Source organism: Eulemur rufifrons, chromosome 7 (genome assembly GCF_041146395.1).
Source record: "Eulemur rufifrons isolate Redbay chromosome 7, OSU_ERuf_1, whole genome shotgun sequence".
In the NCBI taxonomy this organism is placed as follows: domain Eukaryota; kingdom Metazoa; phylum Chordata; class Mammalia; order Primates; family Lemuridae; genus Eulemur; species Eulemur rufifrons.
In genome coordinates, this window is record NC_090989.1 from 104,576,139 (window position 1) to 104,599,546 (window position 23,408).

At 39.9% G+C, this 23,408-nt stretch overlaps 1 protein-coding gene across 1 annotated transcript in view; it reads right to left on the reverse strand.

Annotated features, from left to right (window-relative positions):
• Nucleotides 1-23,408, reverse strand: part of ARHGEF26 (Rho guanine nucleotide exchange factor 26) — a 119,969-nt gene that overhangs the window by 46,974 nt on the left and 49,587 nt on the right. The window contains exons 6-7 of the mRNA XM_069475309.1: nucleotides 4,157-4,309; nucleotides 1,279-1,408 (exon numbers count right to left, since the gene is read on the reverse strand). Coding sequence (XP_069331410.1) covers nucleotides 1,279-1,408; nucleotides 4,157-4,309 — 283 coding nt within the window. The remainder of the gene's footprint in view (nucleotides 1-1,278; nucleotides 1,409-4,156; nucleotides 4,310-23,408) is intronic.

Here is a 23,408-nt window from a genome sequence, read left to right on the forward strand (position 1 = left end):
TATTTCCTTATATGGACCAAAGTTTTCTTTTTAAAACAAAATTTGGTTCTGATAACATAGCTACATTCTATCCTTAGACATGATAAATATTAATCTCAAAAAAAAGGAGTTGGAGCTAAATTTTCAAAATCGCAAGCTTCCCGATTTTGCCCAGGAGAAAAGTTTCTAAATTACAGGTAATGGGTGGGGAAGGTGTAAAGGCAGGAGACTGAGGTGGACTTGGAGAGCAGCAAGATGCTGGGAATTCTGAAATGACTAACAAAGCCTCCTCCAGACTGCAGCAGTCAACTAAGTGGCCATGATCACACGCTTTTTATACATTTCAAAATTTCAGTGATAATTTAGAATAACTCTTAGAATTTACAATGGGATATAAGATATGGAATTTACTTTGTAACCTTAATCATAATTTTTGTTCTATTTTTATCCCGTGTTTTGATTTAAAAAATCAAGAATGTAAAAACTGATATTATATTGACATTATGATCCAATTTTAAAGTAGAATTATGACGAAATATTCTAGTTGGATCAAAAACACACTCTGTGGTCCACTGGCAGGATGGGACCTGTGTCAGGCCACCCAAGTTTCCTCCCATTGCTGCTCCTGCAGTTCCGGGGCAGCCAGCGGCAGATGCTCCCGCCCACGGCCTACCTGTCCTCCCAGTTGCACTTCATACCAGGCAGTCTCTACTCACTTCTCCCAGCCGTGTCTTGCCAAGACTCAAAGTCAAACATTTGTTTTCTTGGTGAATGTTGCCTAACACAAGAAGGATGCTGGGCTTTTCTCACCTACTTTGCACAATGCATAATATAGGCAAAGTTATGCCTTGTCATGCTGAAAAGAGGCTCATTCCTGGGTGAAAGGGAAGCCCCAGAGCATCCTGGAACATTACAGATGAAGGGATCTTAGTGATTCACCTGAGGAAACGTACGCCCAAAGAGATTAAGTGAGTTACCCAAGGTCACATGCCCTGGTCACAGCCAGAAACGGAATCCAGGTTTCTTGACTTTGAGAAATCACTGTTCTTCCTATTTCAAAAAACAGTGAGTAAGTGGGTGATGTAATCTAATTTCTTCAGAATGACCATATAATCTTAAATGAAAGATAATTTCCAGAGATATCAGACACAGGTGAAACTTTCCAACCAAATGGCACCTTCTCACATAATGGAGGAATTTTATAGAAGGTATATACATTAATTTAAGTGGAATAAGAAAAATTTCCTTAATCAAATTTAGAGCAGCACAGATATGCACAGAGGAAAAAGCATGTCTTACATCCATCAGCAATGGCAGGCGTGTCACCCTCTGCATGGGGAGAATGAGGAAAGAGATCATGGGTAAGTTCCTACAGTCTTCATGTGACTCGATCCTTGATAATACTTCTTTAAAGGATGGGTTGGTGGCTCTGAGAAAAAACAAAGAAAAAGGAAACATCAAAATATATCATCCTCAAGTTAAGAAGTAAAAATGGATTACAAAATACTGTGAAAAATTCATATATTATCAACGATGTTTAAATGAATATATGAAAACAAACATAATTACATAAGTAAACATGAATGGCTTATCTTCCTTTCATACTCAAGGCTGAATATGAGATGTGAGTTTCACATAAAAATAATAACAATAAGATAAAAATGTATAAGCTAGAATTTTATGGAAATGGAAAGTGAACAATGGTGAACATGTCATTTACAAATTAGTACACAGATCTTGTATCTGATCATCTATAAATGCATCCATTAATAAGATAGTGAATAGTATGTTTTAAATCACTCCTCTAGCCATAGACAATGCTCTAAGAAATTATCAGTTAGGCTGGACTTATTATTGGGAGGTACTTGGCCTTTTTCAGAGGTCATCTTTCCAAGACAGAAAACCTTTTGACCACATCAGCCAGAATATTTCTCTCCCCCTCCTATTGACATAGAAACAGTGATAATACTGCTCCAAGGTTTTTAATGGCCCCTAGCAAGATACTATGACATATATTATTGCATGTGGAACGACCTACATAACTTTTAAGGAAAGCCAGGTTGGGATTCCAGTAAGAGACAGAGAAAGTTCCCTAAAATGCCAAGTCTTCCAACTCTCAATCTGATCCCCTTGTCCCCCACCTCTCACTCTCTCACCAAACTTCCCCCTGAGGAGCTCTGCAGAGGCCCACTGCCACTTTCCAAGGGGATGTCAAGAGGCAAGAGAGGTCAGGGGGTGGAAATGGATGGTGTATTCCCTTGGTCTGGGGAAAAAAGAGCCAGGAAGCAGGAAAGTGGCAACAGTGAGCTTTTTTTTTTTAATGTTTTCTGAAAATTAAATGATTTAGTTCAAGGCTGCTAAAAAAAAAAAAAAAAAAAAAAAAGGAGAAATACCCAGAATAGCAAATTCAAAGAAATTACACAGAAATGTTTTATTTTCATTTTTCTCAAACTGAGAAGTTTTAAGTTTCTTTTCCCTGATAGCTTTGAAAAGATTTTTAGTAAGTTAAAAAAAAAAAAAATATATCAAACTCTAAACTGGTCATATATCTAAATTACTCAGGTCCCAGGTCCCCTCCACTTCCCAAAGGTTCTGATTAAATAGTCTGGGGTGCACTCCAGGTACTGTTCATCAGCTCATTTTCAAAGATTCCCAGGTGTTTCTAACATGCAGCTGAAAATGAAAGTCACTGCTGTAACCTTAAATTCACATCAACTGCAACAAAGCCCCTGAAAACACAGTTACTACTTTCCATGCAAAAGCTGACATGATGGTATCATTAAGCTAATTTAGACAAAACTTCTATTTTTAAGAGTCACATAATGTATAGCAGTACTTATTCACATTTTTAAATGCTGTAAAACAAAATGACAACCAAACTTAGTTCTAATTCAAACATGAGCTTGCATTTTTTAACAATTATTACAGCAACCTCTGTCCCTATATCAGGGTTGGGGGTTGGGGGAGGGTTAGAGGAAGTGAAGGGTGTGATTTTGCCCCCAGGGGACCTTCTGCAATGTCTGCAGACAGACATTTTTGGCATCTAGCAGATAGAGGCCAGGGATGCTGTTAAACATCCTGCAATGCATAGGAGAGCCCGCCACAAAGATTAATCCAGCTCCAATGTCAATAGTGTGAACAAACCCTGCTTTGTACTAAAAACCTCATTTGGGGTTGGCAGCTGTGGGTTTTCCACTCTGTCCATATGAGAATTTCATGAGGATGTGGAGGAGAGAGGAGGCATAATCAGCCCCTCTCACCAACTTGGAGGCTTTGACTATTTCTCCAAGCAGCCATGAGGTAATCATCACCCCCCACCCCCTCCACAGGGGTCTCACACATTGCATAGAAGCTGACCAAAGCTCCACGCTCTGGTCATAAATGCCACAACTCACAGGAGGGGGTGAGAATGATAATAGCCAGTATGCCCCCACACTGGGTTTACAGCAATGCTCAACCCTGCTGTAAAACAAGCAGCTACTTCTGATGAACAGGGCCCCTAAAAATTAATATACATATTACTGAACAATCGCTGACTCTCTTAAGGATAGAGATGGTGTGCATATCAAACCTAACCTAAAAAGAACAAAAAGAAAAGGTGTGGAGGGAAATTTATTGCTTGACTCTTTTTTGTTGCATAATTAAAACCTTTAAGAACATTTTTTCTGTTGCTTTCCTTCAGACCTCCCATCTTCTCCTCAGCTTAACTTCCCACGGGGAAAAATCAGCAATTCTATAAACAATTTATTACAGTTGTCAACTGAATGGAGGAAGATGAGAATAGTAGAGAAAATCCTGCATCCTACCTTCTAGCTCTGTCTACTCAAGAACCCACTTTAGGCCTCTGGCAAACCACCTAATTGCCAGTTAAGGGCTTAAAAACTGGAGTGTTTGGAGGGATGATCAATTCTGTGTCTTGCAGCAATTTAAAAAAAAAACCAAAGAGAAGAAAAAATACAAACTATAATTTCATTAGAATGAAAATTCTCCACACACTGTATTTTTCTACTCAAACAGCCTTACCCTAAAAGTAATCCTCATAAACATTTTTCCCCTGGGAAGTAGCCCACCAAAAGACATTTCTAAATATGATTTAAAAGACCAACTAACTTCAGTCAATGTGTCCTAATTAAAACTAGGTTAGACTACTAAAACTGTAGCATTCAACGTTGCTTACAACAATTTTTGTAGTGTTCGTTGTTGGTACACTTCATTGGTACAGTATTTCACATATGGGTCAAATGTGGATGCTGTATGTTTTTCCACAATGTCACTTATATCATCTATAAAGATATTATTCTGATGTCTTGCTTCCAACTCTATAAAGAATCTGAAAAAAAAAGAAAAAAAATCATTTACATTTCTTCCATATACTTTAAGAGAAAACAGATTATCCTCATGTAATGCCATTATACAGGGTTGGAAAATATCAAAAATACTGAATTCCAACTCAAAAAGCCCCCCCCAAAAAACTATTAAAATTTTGTCTAAATTTAAACCTATCATAGTAACATCTTATTGCTTCAAGTATTTGGCTTTAGACATTGATAATTTGGGGCATTTCTCTGTCTTCAGGTACATTTTAGAATTAAACGAATTTCACTATTTTTCAAGAATTCCCTGGATGAGGGGGAAGGAGTTCATGCTTATATATTTTATTGTATTGAAAGGCACATGACCAAAACACCTGAATAAATGTTTAAAAAACAAATCTGAAATAAACCTAACTATGTGTCCTTTCTCTCAAGATAAAAATAATCACATTATTTGAAATCTAATAATAAGCATGGTATTTAAATGTTTTCATAATTTAAGCAGACTGCAATTCAGGGTTACCAGATCTAGACAGATAGCAATTTAGGGTCACCATATTTAGCATCCATACATATGTATGTATCTATATATACATATATATGGCCATTGTTTATCCATTCACCTGTTGATGGACACTTGGATAGTTTCTATCTTTTGGCTACCATGAATAGTGCTACTATGAACACTCATATACAAATATCTGTTTGATTCTCAGTTTTCAAATCTTTTGAGTATATAACTAGAGGTAGAATTTTAACCACACTCACTCTGTGCCAGTAATAGTATAAATGTATGTCAAGAAATGATAGCATAATACCTAGGACCAATACAGAAAAAGCTGAGTTAGTTCACTACATGAAAGGTGAGTAAGAAATGCTCCTTTCCCTCCCAGCACTCAAGCTGAGTGACAGATGGGAAGCACGGAGCCAATCACAATACTGGATCTGTAACAGAGGTATGGTATAATAGAAAATAAATATTTGGTCTTCAACCCTTGTTCCTAGAACACAGCTCCTAAAACCCTTGGAATCTCCAGTGTTAAATAAGCGTGTCTTTTGCATGCTAGTGAGATGACTGGTGGCTGGGGTCCCCAGAAAGACCAAGCCAAGATTACAGGATTGGAACTTTCAGCTCCTGTCTCCCATACTTCCAGGCAGGGAAGAGGCAGACAGTTGAGTTCAATCACCATGGGCCAATAATTTAATCGATTGTGCCTATTTAACAAAACCTCCACAAAAATCCCTAACTGATGGGGTCAGGGAGGAGTGGTGAACACCTGGAGGTGCAGGGTGAGTAGTGGCCCAGAGATGGTGTGGGAGCTCTGCAGTGCCAGTCCCCACCAGCCCCTGCAGCATCTCTTACGTTTGGCTATTCCTGAGTTGTGTCCTTATAATAAACCAGAAATAGCAAGTAAAGTGCCTTCCTGAGTTCTGTGAGCTGTTCTAGCAAATCAGAGCCTGAAAGAGGGGTGGATGGCAGGAACCTTCGACTTTGTAACCAAGTAGGAGAGAAATATGGGTAACCTGTGGATACAGTACTTAACAAATGGCACCTGAAGTGAGGGCAATCTTGTGGGATTGGGCCCTTAAACCTGTTCCGGAGAGGTGGAGAATTGATTGGTGTGAGAATAAAACCCCACACATTTGGTATCAGAAGCGTAGCGAGTAAAAACAGTTCAAAAGGCGTATAATGAAAACTCCAGAGGGCAGGGTCACTAACTGCGCAGTACACACAGGTAGGGAAACGTGTGAGCTGGGAGCTGGGTCATCAGTGCTGAGGCTGACATCAAGGGAACAGAGGAAGCAACGTGGGCACAGGCGTGATCTTGCAGGGGGACCGTGGGTAGCTCAGTGAGGTGAGGTGTGGACTCCAGCAGGAACAAGGGCAGAGAAAGGAGACTGCAGAGCAGGCTTGAGCTAGACCGTACAGAGGAGCTTAGGCTTTCTTTAATCTGCAGAGAGAAAGCACTGTAGGTGTGGAAGCCAATAAACCACTTAATGAGACAAAGAAAATTGGGACAGAGGAAGGATGGATTACAAGGAGAGAGAGACAGATGGCAAGCAGGCCAGTTAGATGGCTAATCTGGGCATGAAATGATAAAGCCTGGCAGTGGGGAATCAAAATTAAAGTAACAATGTAGAGATAAAAGTAATAGATTCAAAAAACCCATTAGAGGCTGAGCTCAGAGGCTCATGCCTGTAATCCTAGCACTGTGGGAGGCTAAGGAGGGAGGATCACTTGAGATCAGGAGTTCAAGACCAGCCTGAGCAAGAGAGAGACCCCATCTCTACTACAAATAGAAAAAAATTAGCTGAGCAACTAAAAATAGAAAAAAAATTAGCCAGGCATGGTGGCACACGCCTGTAGTCCAAGCTACTTGGGAGGCTGAGGCAGGAGGATCACTTGAGCCCAGGAGTTTGAGGTTGCTGTGAGCTAGAATGACACCACGGCACTCTAGCCCAGGCAACAGAGCAAGACTCTGTCTCAAAGAAACAAAACAAAACAAAACAAAATATTAGATGGGAAGTCAAGGAAGACGCTGGGGTTCTGGGCAATAAGATGGGTCCTTGAAATCAGAGATTTAGGAGGCAGGAGGAGAAGCAGGAAGAAAACCGTTTTATTTTGCCTTAGAAATGTCTAATGGCCAGCTGGAAATACACAATGTGAAAATTCAGAGGAACTAGAATTCCAGGAACTGCACAGTCAAGAGTAGTTCGTTGTTAGCTGGTTTTCATATAAATGTGAAATATTTAACTCCAATTGTTTTTTAATGCAAAATTTAAGAAAACTGTTCAAAGAAAACTGAAAAAGGAAGAAATCATTCATAAGGTCATTATCGTGTAATTCTAAGAAATAAATATCCTGAGGCAAAATATCTCTTGCGGTTTCTTGTCTTTAACTAACTGTTAACAATCTGAAAGAATGTAGCTATTAATATATAACCAAAACAACAGTAACTTGGCTTTTCCCAATGAAAAGGAAAATTTCATTTATCACTGTAAAAGGTTTGTCAAAGTACAAAATTAAAAACAAGGTAGTAATGAAATATCTGTTTATGTCACTTACTTTAATGTATTAGAAACCAAACCACCCATCTTTTATTCTTACATTAGCACAATCAAGACATTAATTTAAAGCTTTCTATGTTAAATGATCTTTTGGTTATTTTGGCAAATTTGCATACTTTACCAAGTGAACTGAGCTACAAAAAGACCAAGAAAGTATTTAGAAGAATGAGGTATAATTTCAGGAACCAAGAATGCTGGTGATTTAAAAGCAAAAGTAAAAAACATTCTGGTTCCCTGGATGAAACTTGAATGAAGTAATTTGGCTCATTAGGTGGACAACTTTTTAAAGGAAATATGCATTTCAGTTTAATGAATTTTTTTCTGGAATAACACTCTCATTATTTCCTTTTTGTAGTATTACAAAGGATGGCCATGTTTTACAACCAATCGTGTTACACAATCTTTTTTTTTTCCTCTACCAAATACCAAATTTCTAATCTCATCCCTAACATCTAGATTTTTAAGAAACCTGTGACCAGAAAAAGCTGCCTAGAAACATTCCCTCCTGACCAGAAACACAAGTTACGCCTAACCAGAAACACAAGTTAGCCCTGGTTGACCATTAACTCAGCATCACCAGCACAGTCACACCCATACTTCAAATGAGTGCTTTAAATGATTGCAGTCTGCCCAGGTGAGCTCTTTAGCTGTGCAGAGAATGGTCAGACCACCAAGGACATAAGGTCAATCTCCAAGGAGGTTCAAGATGATTCTACGAAAGCCCGTGTTTTAAGAAAGAGCCTGATGTGGAGCCTGTTTATGGTCTTTTTAACCTTTCCTCTAATATTTCCTAGAACTATAGGGATTATATATTCTTTAGGCTTTTTGTGGTTGCTTTATCAAATGATGGTCTTAAATGTGGCATTGCATTTTTGAGGAAAAAGCAAAATCAATAGTGAAGTAGCCACTCCTAATTACACTCAGTGTGTGTACCTTTGTTAGATTCATTTTTGCTCCGTGTAGTAGACAGAAAAGACCTACAAATGTGCTGCATCAATGTCCCCCAGACCATTACTGACAGCCTTAAAATTCAACTGGTAATGTAGTTGGCATGTCAGATAGAGCATTCCTTATTGCTCTTGAAAAGCCTGTATAGTAAAGCTCACCAATATATAGAGTAGATTAAAACTTATTTAATTTACACAAAAAAATATATCTGGCTTAATTAGTAATCCAAAAAAATCTCCCTTGTGTCAAGCACAGGGTGACAGGCACTGGTGGACGTCAAGGAGCAAACACTTACTAAATACGACCACCATTCACTGTGCCAGGACCAGTGCTGAGTGCTCCCTCCCCGTCTACTGCCTCATTTCATTAAAGCAGCTTTATGAGGTGGCCATTATACTCATTTTACAGATAAGAATACCAAGGCTAAGAGAGCTTAAGTCACAACTCTAAGCAACTGAGCCTCAGTTTGAACCCAGAGCCCTGCCTGTGCTAGAACCACACACTTGCTGCCTCTGCTCTCAGGGGTGAGCTGATCTTGCCTACCTGGTTAACACTGGTCAACCCGCAACCGAGACATCCAGCAAGAAGAGTAACAGCTGGAACTGAAAAGAAATATGTTACTTTCCAAGAAGACCAATGTTGAATGGTCTCAGCAAGTAAATTACACAAATCAACATAGTGAAGACTTTCACGGAACATTTACGTCTCGGCAAGATGTGCAGACAACAGAGAAGTCAACAGTCACACTAGGTACAGCCTCCAGGAAAGATAATGAGGAGGGTCACAGCCAGCAATGTGCTCTGGTCTGCATGACACAGCATGATCAAGTACTGGTTTACAGATACTCTGTGAAACTCTCCGGGGTCATTTGTTTTGGCTCTCTTTGCTCCCTATCGCCCTCCCCTGTGCCTAAGGAAGCCCCACAAAACCTTCATGTCCTGGATTAAATTTCATCTCCTCGAGGAAGCTTTCCCTGACCCTTCTAGGATGGGTTAAGCTCTCTTGTTTTATGCCTTCATAAACTCCCACCTACTATGATCACAATTATTTTACGGTGTCTGTTTACTTCTGTCTCTCTTAGCAAGATCTAGAAGACGGGGCCATGTCTGTTGTGTTCACCAACCACTCTATACCCGGGACGTGGCCCTAGCACCTGGAACATAGGAGACAAGCAAATATTTGATAAGTGAGCACATGAATGAATAAATCAAATATGTGGTTTTTTAAATAGAAAATTATAAAGGTGAAACATATTCAAAGAATTTTGTTCTACTGTAATTTTGCCAATAACGTGATATCCACAAATTGGTCAGTCTCTACCCTGCTTCTCTCACTTGTGGATCAAGTCAACATATATTTATTGACCACAAGCTGGGTTCCCAGCACTGTGCTAGGTCCAGAGAGAGCTGCCAGTGAAGGCATGAACTCCCAAGCTTTTACGATCTTGTCAAGTGGGATCACTAAAATGAGACCCCGTCCAGCCTGACTTTCTTCAATGCCAGCTGCACTTTCTGAAAAACCTGCCAGACCAGCCCCTCCCCCGCCCAATTTAGGGAGGATGCCAGCAAAGCTAAGCTCAGCGCTCAGCTCTCTGGAAGCAGAGAAAAAACCGCTCTGGTTATAATCAACACTGTCCTGTGCCCCTCTCAGAATGGCATCCTTTCAAGGTACTTTTTCTTCATTAATTCCCATCTCCCTAAAGCACATTCATCATTCCTGGATGTCTCTCTCACTTGAATGAGCTGTCTGTCAACCTAAACGGCTGCAGTATCCCGCCAGAGAGGGTCATATTCACTTAGGCTGGAGACTTGTAACATACCACGCAGGTCTCACATGTCTAAGTGGCTGTTACATAATAAAATATCTTCACTAAACCAAGAAATATTCCAGATAAGTGGCAGCAAACTATGTGCTGCTGGGAAAACTTTCCTAATAGAGCACCAAAGGAACATTCTGAACTCTGCCAAAGTGAATTTATAGACTGCTGCGCATAAGTGAGATTTGGCGCTGGTTTATTTGGTCCTTTTGGTGGTCATGTTGACACTAAAGATCTGATTCAGTTTCTTTGAACACACTAGACTGGGATAGCAAACACGTGGTGAGAGTACTACCACTAACCCGGGGCAGACATCGTTAACCAACCGTGACACTCTGCCCGCATGCAGAATTTGCATTCCAGGAAACCATTATCGATCAATCAAAATCAATGATGAACAAGATGAAGCTCATCTATGAATCCTTCACCTGACTAACAGGAAATGTGTTCATTCAACAAAAATACAGGGTTGTTGCTCCTCAATCAGAATATGCTACCTCTCTCCTGATCCGGTAAAGGTCTCAAGAGGTTTCCTCCTCAGCAGACCATACATCTTCTCACATTCTATTTTAGCTTTTGCTTCTGAAATTTTATCTCTGGATTGGTAATAAGGGGTTAACACAGCTGAAATTAAAAGTGATTTGGAATATGAGGAAAAAAGAGTTCTACACAAAAATGTTCTGGTAGCTCTTATTCCCATTCTGATAGCTACTGTTTGATCCTTAAAATCTTTAGGATGATTTTTGTGAAATAATTCTTATCATCCTGTTAAGACCTTTAAGATCAGCCTGGATATTTGGCAGAATAGACTGAGGTAAAAGACATAAGCTAGGGGTATTTGCAGGACTTTGAATCAAAGGGTTTTCTTACCCTTAATACCACACAACACAGAGCCTGCTTAGGTTTAAATCCAGCTCCACACAGGCACCTTCGTTTCAAGGTACCCGGCAAATCCCAGAGGAGGAGGGTGGACGTGGGGACCAGAGAAGGGCGGGGCAAAGAAAGGCCACAAAACCAAGTATCCCTCAAGACTCTTTCGCATCAGTTGAGGCTCCAACTTGCTTAGTCCTGCCTCTCGCTGATAATGTATTTTCTAAAAGGAATATAAACAGGACCACACAAATATAGGAAAACAGCATTAAGAAGACCTTGAACTTTTAATGCCATTAGACTAAATTTTTGCTTAAAAATGAGCATTTAAAGTATTTATCATCTGAATCTGCTTCACAGAAATAAAGTAGAGAAAAGGGCACTTGTTCCCATGGTAACCTTTTACCTACTTGATTCTTCTCTTTCAGTGCTACTCACATGCATTCATCCAGACTTTAATTTTTCCCAGAAATGAGCATAACACTCCTTAGAAATGAGGATAGTGAATGACAGAAAACACGTGGCAGCATTATCATCAAAACACCTTTGGAAGAGACGAGCGTCTGTGCATGCTTGGGCCTGAGATGCTCTGGGTTATTACAGACAGTTTTACAGCTTATGTTTTTTTTTTATGTGGACACAATTTTTAATTTCTGTCTAATGGAAACACCACCCCTCAATTTTATATATGACCATAAAGACCATAAAAACAGAGACCAAGTAACAAAGAGTGAGCACTCAGTAGGTGTGTTAAATGAATCAATACTAGATACCTATTGTTCCTCCTTGTCCCACCATTAAAGTGCCTTCTTTCAAGGAAAGGAATAGTGAATAACAATACAAAGCAAGTAACTACCAAGCATGACCTAATAACCACATTAAATTATGAGGGTCCCTGTGATGGGGGTGGGCTGAATGGCTCTGCTGATCTCAGCTTTCTCAGCTGTCAGAACTGGGTTGGCAAATATCCCATGTGGGAGTTTACACTCCTTACACAGCATCCTCCAGGCAGGGCTTGATCCTCAAGAACAGTTTTGCTAATCTGTTGCCTGGCAAAAATTCTTTGTAAACTCAAACCCTAGGAAAGGTTGATGACTTCTATGGAACTGTTTCCCTTTGGTCTATCATAGCTGCATAACCAGTGCTGTGACCCATTCATCATGGCTGCCCAGAAGAGTGTTGCTGCGTTTAATCCTCACTCACAGTAACTCTACCAGGCATGTCTGTTCTCTTCGTCCCTGCCTTGTTTTCTGTTTCCCAGTTAAACAGCCTCACTGTGTACCTGTCTTTCATTGTAAGTTTCCTTGAGCCTTTTATGGATACGGTTGGAGTATAAATTATAAATTATAAACAAACTGGAAAAATGTGGATTCTTAGTTGCTGCTTGGAAGCGGCACCAAAAATGAATTTACAGAATATTGGAACAAAGTCAAATAAAACATAAAAGCCTCTGCATGCCAAAGCCCCCTTTCTTATTGTGGATTGGTTGTTCTGGGATAAAAATCAGTACAGGAAAGAACACATTTCTCTTGGGCACTATTTCCAGACCCTTTTTAGGGAGCGTCCATGATATTTCAAATCAGAATTCAGTTGCCAGGTAAAAATAACATTTAAAAAGAAAGAAATGTTCTCTATGGCTCTCTTCAGTTTCTTTTTTAAAAAGAAAAGGAACCAGGACACAGAAGTTTGAAAAACTCTAGCAGTCAGTTTCCGAAGCCATAATATCCTAAGAAAAATGATGCATAAGGAAAAGGGAATTTCATGTCCTGTCTGACATTTTCAATCCTGCACCAGCTTACGGAGCATCTGGCTCCAATCTGCCCATTTTCACGCAACTCTCTCCTTCAACTTTAATCAAGGGCTTTAAAAATACTTTCTTTTTAAATGTTGTTGACACTGGTCAGCAAGCATCAGAAGAATAGGATCTATGAAGTAAACAAGTTCTTGTCCTGATGTTAAATGGATTTTGGAATAATGATAAATTTCCACTTATTTATTAAAACAAAACAAACAACTGGGTAGAGAAGACAGGGTTAACCTTCAGTGCCGCCACAGACGGTAATCAGCTCAAAAAAGACCACCGGCAACCAAGAGTAGAGGGAAACACACCAGGAAGGAGAGAAAAGATATAAGCCAACGGCAGGGAAACATGAAGGAATAAAAAGAGCGAAAGTGTCATTGTTAAGCTTCCCAATCACCTCCTCAGCACCAGAGACCAGGCTTTCCCACTTTCTCTTTCCCAACCTTTATGCTTTCCTTTTCCTTCTGTATCAGTGAGATGAGATCACTTACCGCATGAGTAAACACTGTAATAACACCCATAACTGAACACACTTCCAGATAAAGTCCATTTCACAGTGTACCACACTAGACACACTGTAGCAAAGCTAATCACGTACCATGCACATCACACCTTTGGGAAATTTAAGTGGGGTACTGGTTACAAGTGCAAGCTCTGGAGCAAGACTGTCTGGGTTCAAATTCTAGCCTGATCTTTTACTAGCCCTCCTCTCCTTAAGCAACTTAAGGTCCCCTGCCTCTAAATCCTCATCTGCAAAATGGGAATAATAATGGTAGCACCTCATGATGACTAACTGAACTAAGGATTGGTACATCCCCATCAACACTAACTATCATTTAAAGTGCAATAAAATGCCTTTCTTCCTGTATGAATTCACATAATTCACATGTCTTTCAAGTAAGGTCAACAGGTCTTCTCCATTTTCCAGTCCACTCAGTTCAAGGACAGCAAGCCTGGTTCCTATACACGTATTTCCATCAATTAAGTCTAGGTGGACAGGTGCAGCATACTCCTGTCATACATCAGATCCACTCAAAATCACAAGCACATGCCTTCTTATCAGCTTTTAAAAATCTAATTGGTATTTACCAATGACAAAATTAGAGAAGGGTCTAGTTCAGACTTTTTAGGTCTTATGTGTTGATACCTCCTCAGTAAGTTACACATGGGAGAGCAATGAACCAGGGAAAACTAACAATTCTTAGTAACCGAGAAGCGGTAGAACATTTCTTTACATGTAACACTGCTCTGGGCCTTGGCCTCCTAATCATTGTGAGAAAGAACTCTTGTCACAAATAAGAGGCTCTAAGCCGGGCAAGGCACAGACATACGTGGCAAAAACACAAAGGGCACCGTGTTTAGTTTTACAGCCCCTTGTGGTAGACTAAATAATGGCCCCCAAAGATGTCCATGTCCTGGGAATATGTTATCTTATATGGTGAAAGTGACTTTACAGATGTGGTTAAGGATACTGAGATGGGAAAATCATCCTGGATTATCCAGCTGGACCCAAAGCAATCACAAAGGTCCTTACAAGATGGTAGCAGGAGGATCAGAGGCAGAGGGAGAAGACGGAAGGACGGGAACAGAAATCAGAGAGAAGAGAAGATGCTATGCAGCCGGCTTTGAGGATAGAAGGAAAGGTCATAAGCCAAGAAATGCAGGTGACCTCCAAAAGCTGAAAAAGGCAAGGACACAGATTCTCCCCTAGAACCTCCAGAAGGAAGCAACTCTGGTGACACCTGGACTTTAGCTAGTAAAACTGATTTCAGACTTCTGACCTTCAGAATTATGAGAGAATAAATCTATGTTGTTTGAAATCATTAAGTCTGTGGTAATCTGTTACAGCTGCAGTAAGAAACTAATACATCCTGTTTATCTGTTTTAGAAACTCTCTCTCTTGTAACCTCTTGTTCCTTCCCCAATATGCAACATCCAGCATCTGCATACAGCCCCTTGATGACCCATGGCCCCTACTTTACAGCTTCATCTAACCCAGGAAGCTGGAGGTTCCATAACCAGCTCCCCGCCCTACTCATCCGTTCAGTGACTATTTACTGGACACCTACTATGTACCAGACTCTATTCTAGGCACACAAAATACACAGCCCAGGCAATTCCAATAGAAATCCCTGCCTTCATGGCAATCAAAATCTAGTTTCCAGGAAGGCTAGCCCTCTCTGTTCCATCCCCTCGGGGCCCTGCTGCAGGACTGCATAAACAACTGTTGAGTACCAATGAGCAAAAATGGAGCCAAACACTTCCCCTTCCAGGTCCTCTGAAAGACGTTCTAAAAGGCAGAGACCTTCACATCCTTCACATTAGGTAACCGCCAGGAAGAAGGGAGGCAGAAGGAGGAAGGCAATGAGAGAGGCGAAGGAGATGTGTGAGCAAAGATGGGAATACTCAGGTTGTGCCCAAGGAATGCCGTGGAAGACTTCATGGTCTCAAAGCATCTTCTGCTCCTGGTTTCAAAGCAACCCCAAACTCTCTGAACTTGAAGGCCGGGTTTGTTGTGTCAGCACATTCGTATATGAATTTTTTTTGAGGAAGAAAAAACTTATGGCTTTTAAAAGATTCCCAAAAGGATCCATGATACAAAGAAATTTAAGAACCACTGGCTTGGTGTAACGCAACATCCAACACTGAAGGATACACAAAATCTGGAAAATTACTGGAAGATGAAATTATAAACTTAGCCTGGGCCCAGACTATACAGAACTGGGAGTGTGCCATGTTAAGCAGTTTTAATTCCTTTCTAAGTCACAGAGAACCACTAAGGTTTTTGGTATTTTAGGAAGGTAACCCTGGAGGTAGCAGGGAGAAGGATGGGATAAAGGGATAGGGAAGGCTGAATTAAGATGCAAAAAAGGCAAGGAAGCCAGCCACAAGTCCACACGTATTCTTCTCCACTAAAGAGAAGAGGCCGGCAGTTCCTCTAAATATTAAACATTCAGTTTCCATATGACCCAGCAATTCCACTCCTAGGTATGTACCTGAGGGTAATAAACACCTAAGCACAAAAACTTGTACACAAATGTTCACAGCGGCATAATTCATAATAGTACAAAGGAGAAACAACCCAATATCTACCAATTAATGAATTAATAAATAAAAAATAGTATATCCAGACAATGAAATATTATTCAGCAATAAAAACAAAGTACCAACATATGTTCCAACATGTATCAATCTTGACAGCATTACACTAGGTGAAAGAAACCAGTCATAAAAAACCACATTTTGTATGATTCCATTAATATGAAATATCTAAAAGAGTCAAATTCATAGAAACAAAGTAGAGTGGTGGTAACCGAGAGCTGGAGAGGTTTGGGGGAAGTGGGGAGTAAGTGCTAATGGGTACAGCATTTCTCATTTCTTTTCGAGGTGACAAAATTGTAAAACTGGTTGTGGTAATGGATGCACAACCTGTGAATATACCAAACACTACTGATTTATATAATTTAAGCGGTTTCTTTGTATAGCATATGAATTATTATCTCAATAAACCCCTTTTAATAAAAAGGGCAGCAGCTAGGGAAATGGACAGAGAGCAGGAACTGGTATCAGCTCATTTTTGTTCATGTATAGAGCGCTCCCTTTTCCTGCTTTCCAGTAACAGATTTTGTGTGTGTTTCATGGGTTTCTAAGTGACTCTTAGGAAAAGTCCCAAAGCCTAAAGAATAAAGGAGAGCCATTCTGCTTGAGGCAGTGTCAGGAGGCCCAGAGCCCAGTTATTTGGCTTCCCTGACACCCAAATTGGCAGACCCTACCGTGCCTTCAGGGAATTCCAGGCCCAATGGACCGCATTCTGAAACCACTCTACAGATCCAAAGGGCTGAGAAGATGTGGAATGTTAAGCATCTTTGTAGGGTCAGCAAGAGGGAATTTAGCCAAAATCCCCCTAGTCACACCAGGGAATTAGAGGCAGGATGTCACGCCAAAGCCAGCACTGCTCCACAGCTCAGCCTTTAACCCATCACAACTATTATCCTTCCGCTTAATCACCATGCAAGGCACCCTAGTAAGAGGGAATAATGACTTCACCTACAGAAAGCTAAGAAATGTTTGTTTGTATACCCTCATACAAGGCTTTCAGAGAGGTCCAATGTATGGCAATTTAGCCTAGAAGGGTCAAAATGTTCAGAAAATCTCTTTCATATCCCAAAATCTTAGTTAGCATTTGATGATAACCAAGGTGCTGGCAGACTTTAACTTTCTTTAATGGTGAGTTTAGAATTACAAAATATGTTATCTGTTTCTTTAGAAAAATTTCTATGGTATGTATGCTCTTAAATCTATATTTTCTACTGCCAGTCAATAATTTATAAACCCTCTACAGTCACATGGCACCAATGTTTGTGTTCTGTTTTATACATGCAACTCTTCCATCTCGTATTTCTTTACCAAAGCCCTGGCTCCAAAGCACACATCTTTCTGCAATGGGCTCTTTGTGGTATCTCCCTCCCTTTTACCCTGCTTCAATCCACTTTTAAAGCACTTACCAAAACTCCTTTCTAAAAACTTCTCTGGCAGCATGACCCTCTTGCTTGGAAACATCAATGGGACCCAGCTTTCCAAACCAAATTTCTAACTATTAGCTTCTAACCACAAAATACCCTTTAAGTAAGGCCCATGGATGTACTCCTCATCTTGGTTCCTTCCCAACGAGCCCTCTCAGCCACTTCAGGCCTTTCAGTCAACCTAAATGCCTGCACCCACCTATGTAATGCAAAGCAACAACATCACTGTGAAATCTTCTTTTATTGCTTGCTAAGGATGTTGACACTAGATCACCAGGACTATGTCATTCACCAGGACACACAGCGGCTGCTTTGTAGAGAAGTGATCACTTACAGCTTCAGGGAGTTTGTCATTCTCTAGCTTTCCTTTTTTTTTTTTTCCCCCCTAATTGAAATCTTAATGATTGCAATGAAAACTGCTAGAAAAATTTAATCTGGACTTTGGCCAATATACCTATACACTTACATTTGGTCACTTCCATCCTCACTTTCTGCCACAGAAGCAGAGCGGGATCCAAGTTAGTTGCAGGAATTTGAGAAATATTAAAGAAACTGCCTACTTGTCATTTACTCAAGGGATGGTTACACTGTGATCCCTTCAAAAGACATTGGTCTCCAGTTTAAAAGGAATGGAGAAAGGTGCACCTGTGGGACAGAAGGTAAGCACTCCTGTATAGCCAGACTGTGGGGCACAGGCCCAGCCTGGGTGCATCAGCGTTCAAGTTGTCAGCAGCTACTCTGATTGCTATAAAACATCGGAGCACAAAAGTGCCTTGGCACCTGTGCAACAAAGCCAGCATGAATTTCAACTATAGAATGAATGAATACATGTTATTATACCTGATAGCTCCACAATACCTTGTATAATCCTTTACAATTTCCAAGTGGTTTTACACATCTTTGCATTAAACATTATTTCCATTTCCAAGTGCTTTCCTTCGAACTCATTATAGCTATGCAAAAATAAACATCCTCTGGCTTATTTCTAAAACAAAGCAAAGCATACAGTGTAAATACTTTCCTTGATGGGGGGGTACTAAAACACTTTCATTCAGCCACAGAGAATTGTTCCATGAGAAGTGGTCATTGAAACAAAAAATCGTCTGTAGGTTCTACTATTAATAGCATTTGTCAGTGATATACTAATAAACCAGAGACAGTCAGCTTCATAAAAAGCATGCATAATTTATCTTTACTAAATTATCTATAGGAATTTTAAAAGAAGACAAGATTTTTTGAAAAATGTAATTTTGTAAAAAGTTTACTTTTATAAATCTCTAGGTTCGGGTATTTTAATTCCTTGCACTTTTTTAAAAGGATAGCTTGAAGGTTAACAATAGAAAAAGAAGGAAGTATTTCATTTCCTTAGAAAGTTAATGAACATAAGAAGTTGTAGGTAGAAAAGAGTTACCACATGCTTGCTTTCCCACTCCAACAGAAGAAATAGCCTATGATATGCAGCTTCCACACTGTAAGTTATATGTGCAGCGCAAGGCAGGCTTAAACATTTTGATTTATGTGTAGCTGCAGGTGTAGGAACAGAGGTCAAAAATCTAACCATTACATTTTACAGAACCTCTAAAACAAGATGAAAGGGATGTCATCCCTTTTTCTTCGACTTTCAAAACCTGAACTTTACCCTCCATTCTTATGATATAGAATGGTAAATTCAATTTCTTTAAAAAGTAGAGACATTATATATAGGTGACCCTTCCCTGGTAAATCATGACTTGTATGCTGAGGGTACTTATATTGTATTTATTAGTACCTCTAGAAACTCAACACAAAAAAAGTTTCCTTCATCATCTTTCTTTTCAGTGCTTATAAAAAGTATATTTCTCGTATCTATATATTTTAAGCATTTCTCAGTTTTCTTCAGTTGCCATACCTTCTTGCCAAGCCAACTCAAGTTTCTTAACTTTTTTTAATCAGGAAAAAAAATGAGTGTGTACATGCTACAGTCTCCAACCCCCGAGCTGCAGACTAGTACCAGCCTGTTAGGGACCGGACCACAGAGCTCTGCCCCCTGCTGCCCCTCACCCCCGTCTGTGGAAAAAATGTGTTCCATGCAACTTGTCCATGATGCCAAAAAGGTTAGAGACTGATGGTGTAACACTAGAACTTATTCCTCCTATCTAGCTGTAATTTTACATCCTTTAATAAAGCTCTCCCAAGACAAATAGCTTTGAGGCCGTTATCCTTTATAACTGCCCCTGTCTGTGGAAAAATTGTCTTCTGTGAAACTTAGGAATGGTGCAGCGGTGGGTTGAAACTTAGGAATGGTGCAGGGGTGGGGGGAAGGGGCACACAGCAGGAAGCAGCAGGTGGGGTGAAGGAGCGAAGCTTCATCTGTATTTACAGCCGCTCCCCATCACTCACATCACTGCCTGAGCTCCACCTCCTGTCAGTGGATTCCCCACCCCTGTGGAAAAAACTGTCTTCCATGAAACCAGTCCCTGATGCCAGAAAGGTTGTGGACCACTGTGTATGTGTGTGTGTGTATTTCCCTATTCTTTTAAAGAAAGGCTACTAATTTTAAAGTAATATAGAAAAGGCAAATCTACCTGATTATTTGCTCTAATATAAAAAACTTGACAATGGTGCATTATTTAACTGATTGCCCATCTAATTTTAACAGGGGGATGTAGGAAAGAAAAGCATGCTTTACCACTGGAAGTTACACAATTGTATCTCCTTAAAGCCTCAAATTACATATTAACATAGTACACTAAGATATATTTTTCCTTCTTCCCTCCAACCCCTGCTAAATTTGTAGAGAAGGTTTCTGAGGAACTTCAAGTGTGCCATTTTGTGCACAGACACAATAAACCCCACCCATTTTATCAGGCTCATTAAGGCCAAAAGAGCAAACCAATGCAGTGTGCATCAGAGATCACCCTACACATGTGTATTTTGAAAACCTAAATTAGCTCCCAACATCTAAAAATCAAGAGACTGCACCCAGACATCTGGATTCCCACTTTTTCTGAAATATCAGAAGATGTGGCAACACTGAGCTCACGTGGCCAGAATTACGGGGTCTGCACTCACAGCCTGGTGTATGGTGACTCCCACTACTCAGCACCATCTCACACCCATCCTGTTCTACTTAGCTACACGACCTGGCTGCCAGGGCAGGTATCTGAATGTGTCTCCCTGCAGAGAGGGCTCTGGAGTCAGATCTGGGTCTGAATTCTGGTTTATCACCTAGTATCTGGGTACTTACTACTTGGGTACAATCTTCTTCTGTTTCTCATCTGCTGAAAAAGATCATACTATCTCCTGCATAGATTGTGGCAAGGATTAAATAACATAAAGTATAAAAAGAACTTACCACAATACCAGGCACACTGGGCTGAATAAATGGTGGTAGATGTTGTTACTATTATTATCATCAAATGACAAAGCATCTAAGGCATAACTCCAGAGGATGCTAATTTCCATACAAGCCAAAAAAGTTTCGGCAGTCACTCATTTTAACCCCCCAAATTTGTGTTTTATTTAGAAGCAAACTGAGTTATTAGGGACTCATTAAACTTTTGCTTTCTTTTGTCAGGAACCTCAAAGCTCCAACTCCGTGTAAGTGAAAAAAAAAAACACACACACACAAAAACACAAAAATAAACCTCTGCAACCTCTGGTTTTCATCCAATTGCTAAGAAAGCAATATATTGTTCATCAGAAATAGTTTTATGCATGTATCAATCAATCTGTTCTCTATCCCTGAAAAGTTTCTCATATAAACATAAAAATAGAAGAGAGAATACAAGCTTTCATTAACCTATACAGTGTTATTTAAACTGAGGAAAATGAATTGCTGTAATTAGCATCAAATTTTGACAAATATATGGTTTTAAAATGTTTGTCTTTCATTAAAAAGGGTTTGGAGTTTGCAAATTGCAATAATTGATATCTCTGTAAGAACTATAATTAATCTGTAAGAACTTTTACAGATTAGTTCAATTACAGAAGGACTAAAGAGAAGAAAAATTACACCCAGCCCTCTCTTCATAATCTTGGTGCAATCTTGGTGAATTAAAATCAGCAGAAAATCTTGTCAACTTATATTCATGATCTGAGCCAGAAACTATATCCAAAGCTAAGTCCAATTATTTATACTATGCCGGCAAAAGTCCAAGGCAGTAACATAATGAATTGGGGGAGGGAGGGGACTAGGGTGGGAGGTGATGCAGAGAAGAATCCATGGAAATCTCGCTAATGAATTCCCTTGAAATGGCATTATTAAGATTATGAAAAGGTATTAATGGCACTTGGCTGAACACACTATATTCTGATGCAAACTGTGCTGTAAAGCCTTAGCAGTTTCTCAAATGTTGATTTTGGCTACTGCATATGTGAAAATTGGTATAGACAAGGGCTAAAATATGATCCTTATAAGCATTTTATTTCAAAGTCAATAGTTGGAAGGCACAGCCTATCCATTACACAACAACAACTTGAAGTTATAAAATGGGGACATTATTTATGCAATTGATGTTTTTATAAAGCTAATATTTTTTGTAAATCAAATCACTACAAATGACTCCCCAGAAAAAACCTTGGATGGTTGGTTCACTTTGTAAAAAGAAAACAATTTGGGGATGGAAATGCTTGCCTTAGATTGTATCTGTTCTACATGTCTGGATCTTCTTTGGCCAACCTGTCTCTAAACACAATCTGTGCTTCCTGCGTTCTGAAAACAAATGAAACTAGGAAGACTTGTCCACATTCCACTGCCACTGTGAAACTTCAACAATATCCATTGCCATTTAGAGTGCAGTGCCCTACCCCGCTTCCTTCTCTTCTCACTTTCTTGGAAGTGATGCGGATTACTCTGATAATCCTCTGAGGGCACAGAGGCCATGCCAAGACTCCGGGGTTCTGAAGGGATACCCCTTTTACATGGATCACACAGCCAGTGACCCTGTTGCAACTGCTTCTTGTGCAGAGTCTTTCCTGTCTACAACTTTCTATCTCATTGACATGGTGCAAAATATAAATCCTCAAAAGGATGCCACAAGAGACTGAAGTCATTCTGAAGGCATGTTGATTTTTTTTCCTTCATAAATATACAAAGAAAAAAAAAAAAAACACGAGATGCCACTTGGCTTCTACAGCACACTGTTCTCCTGGGTTTTCTTCTACCCCAGCTGGCCTCTCCTTCTCAGTCTTCTTGGCCGGCCCCTCCCCCACCTTCCCAATATCTTGTGTTGGGAGGTCCCAGGGCTTGTGCTCACTCAGCCTTCTCTTCTCTATCTCCATTCTTTCTCCAATAATCTCATTCAGCACAACTGCTGGAAATTTCTTCCATATGCTAATTACTCCCAAATATGTCTCCCCCTTCAAACTGCTCAAGTCCAGACCTGCTTATCTGCCTATTCAATAGTGCCTCTTGATGCCTCATAGCCACTTCAGAAGGTACGGGGTATGCGGAACAAATAACCACGGAAAAACTCAATAGTACTGGAAAAGGCAAAACTATGGAAACAGTAAAACTATCAGTGGTTGCCAGGGATTTAGGGGGAGGGCAAGATGAATAGGTGGAACACAGAGGGTATTCAGAGTAGTGAAACTATTCCATATGATGCTATAACAGTGGATACATGTGACTCTACATTTGTCCAAACTCATAGAACATATAACACCAACGGTGAACCTTAATGTAAATTATGAAACTTGGGTGATAATGACACGTCATTGTAGCTTCATCAATTACAAAAAATTTACCACTCTAGTGTGGGATGTTGATAATGGGTAGAGGCTGTATGGGGTGGAGGTTGTAGGGGCATCAGGGGTATATGGGAACTCTTTGTACTTTCTGTTCAATTTTGCTGTAACCTAAAACTGTTCTACAATATAAAATATATTTCCCGCAAGTCTATCCTGGCTACTAGAAAAAAGATCCGACTAGTGGGAAAGACATAACCTCTCTATTCTAGCACTCAGATCCATATTCTAAACCACTGTCTTTCACAGAGTAAGAAAGAAAATGAGTAAAAGTCACACAATTATGCCCCAACTGAATACTCAACCTGTTCCTCTTCAATTTCTCTTCTCTAAGCAGCCCTCTAAACTAGGAGGAATTTTTC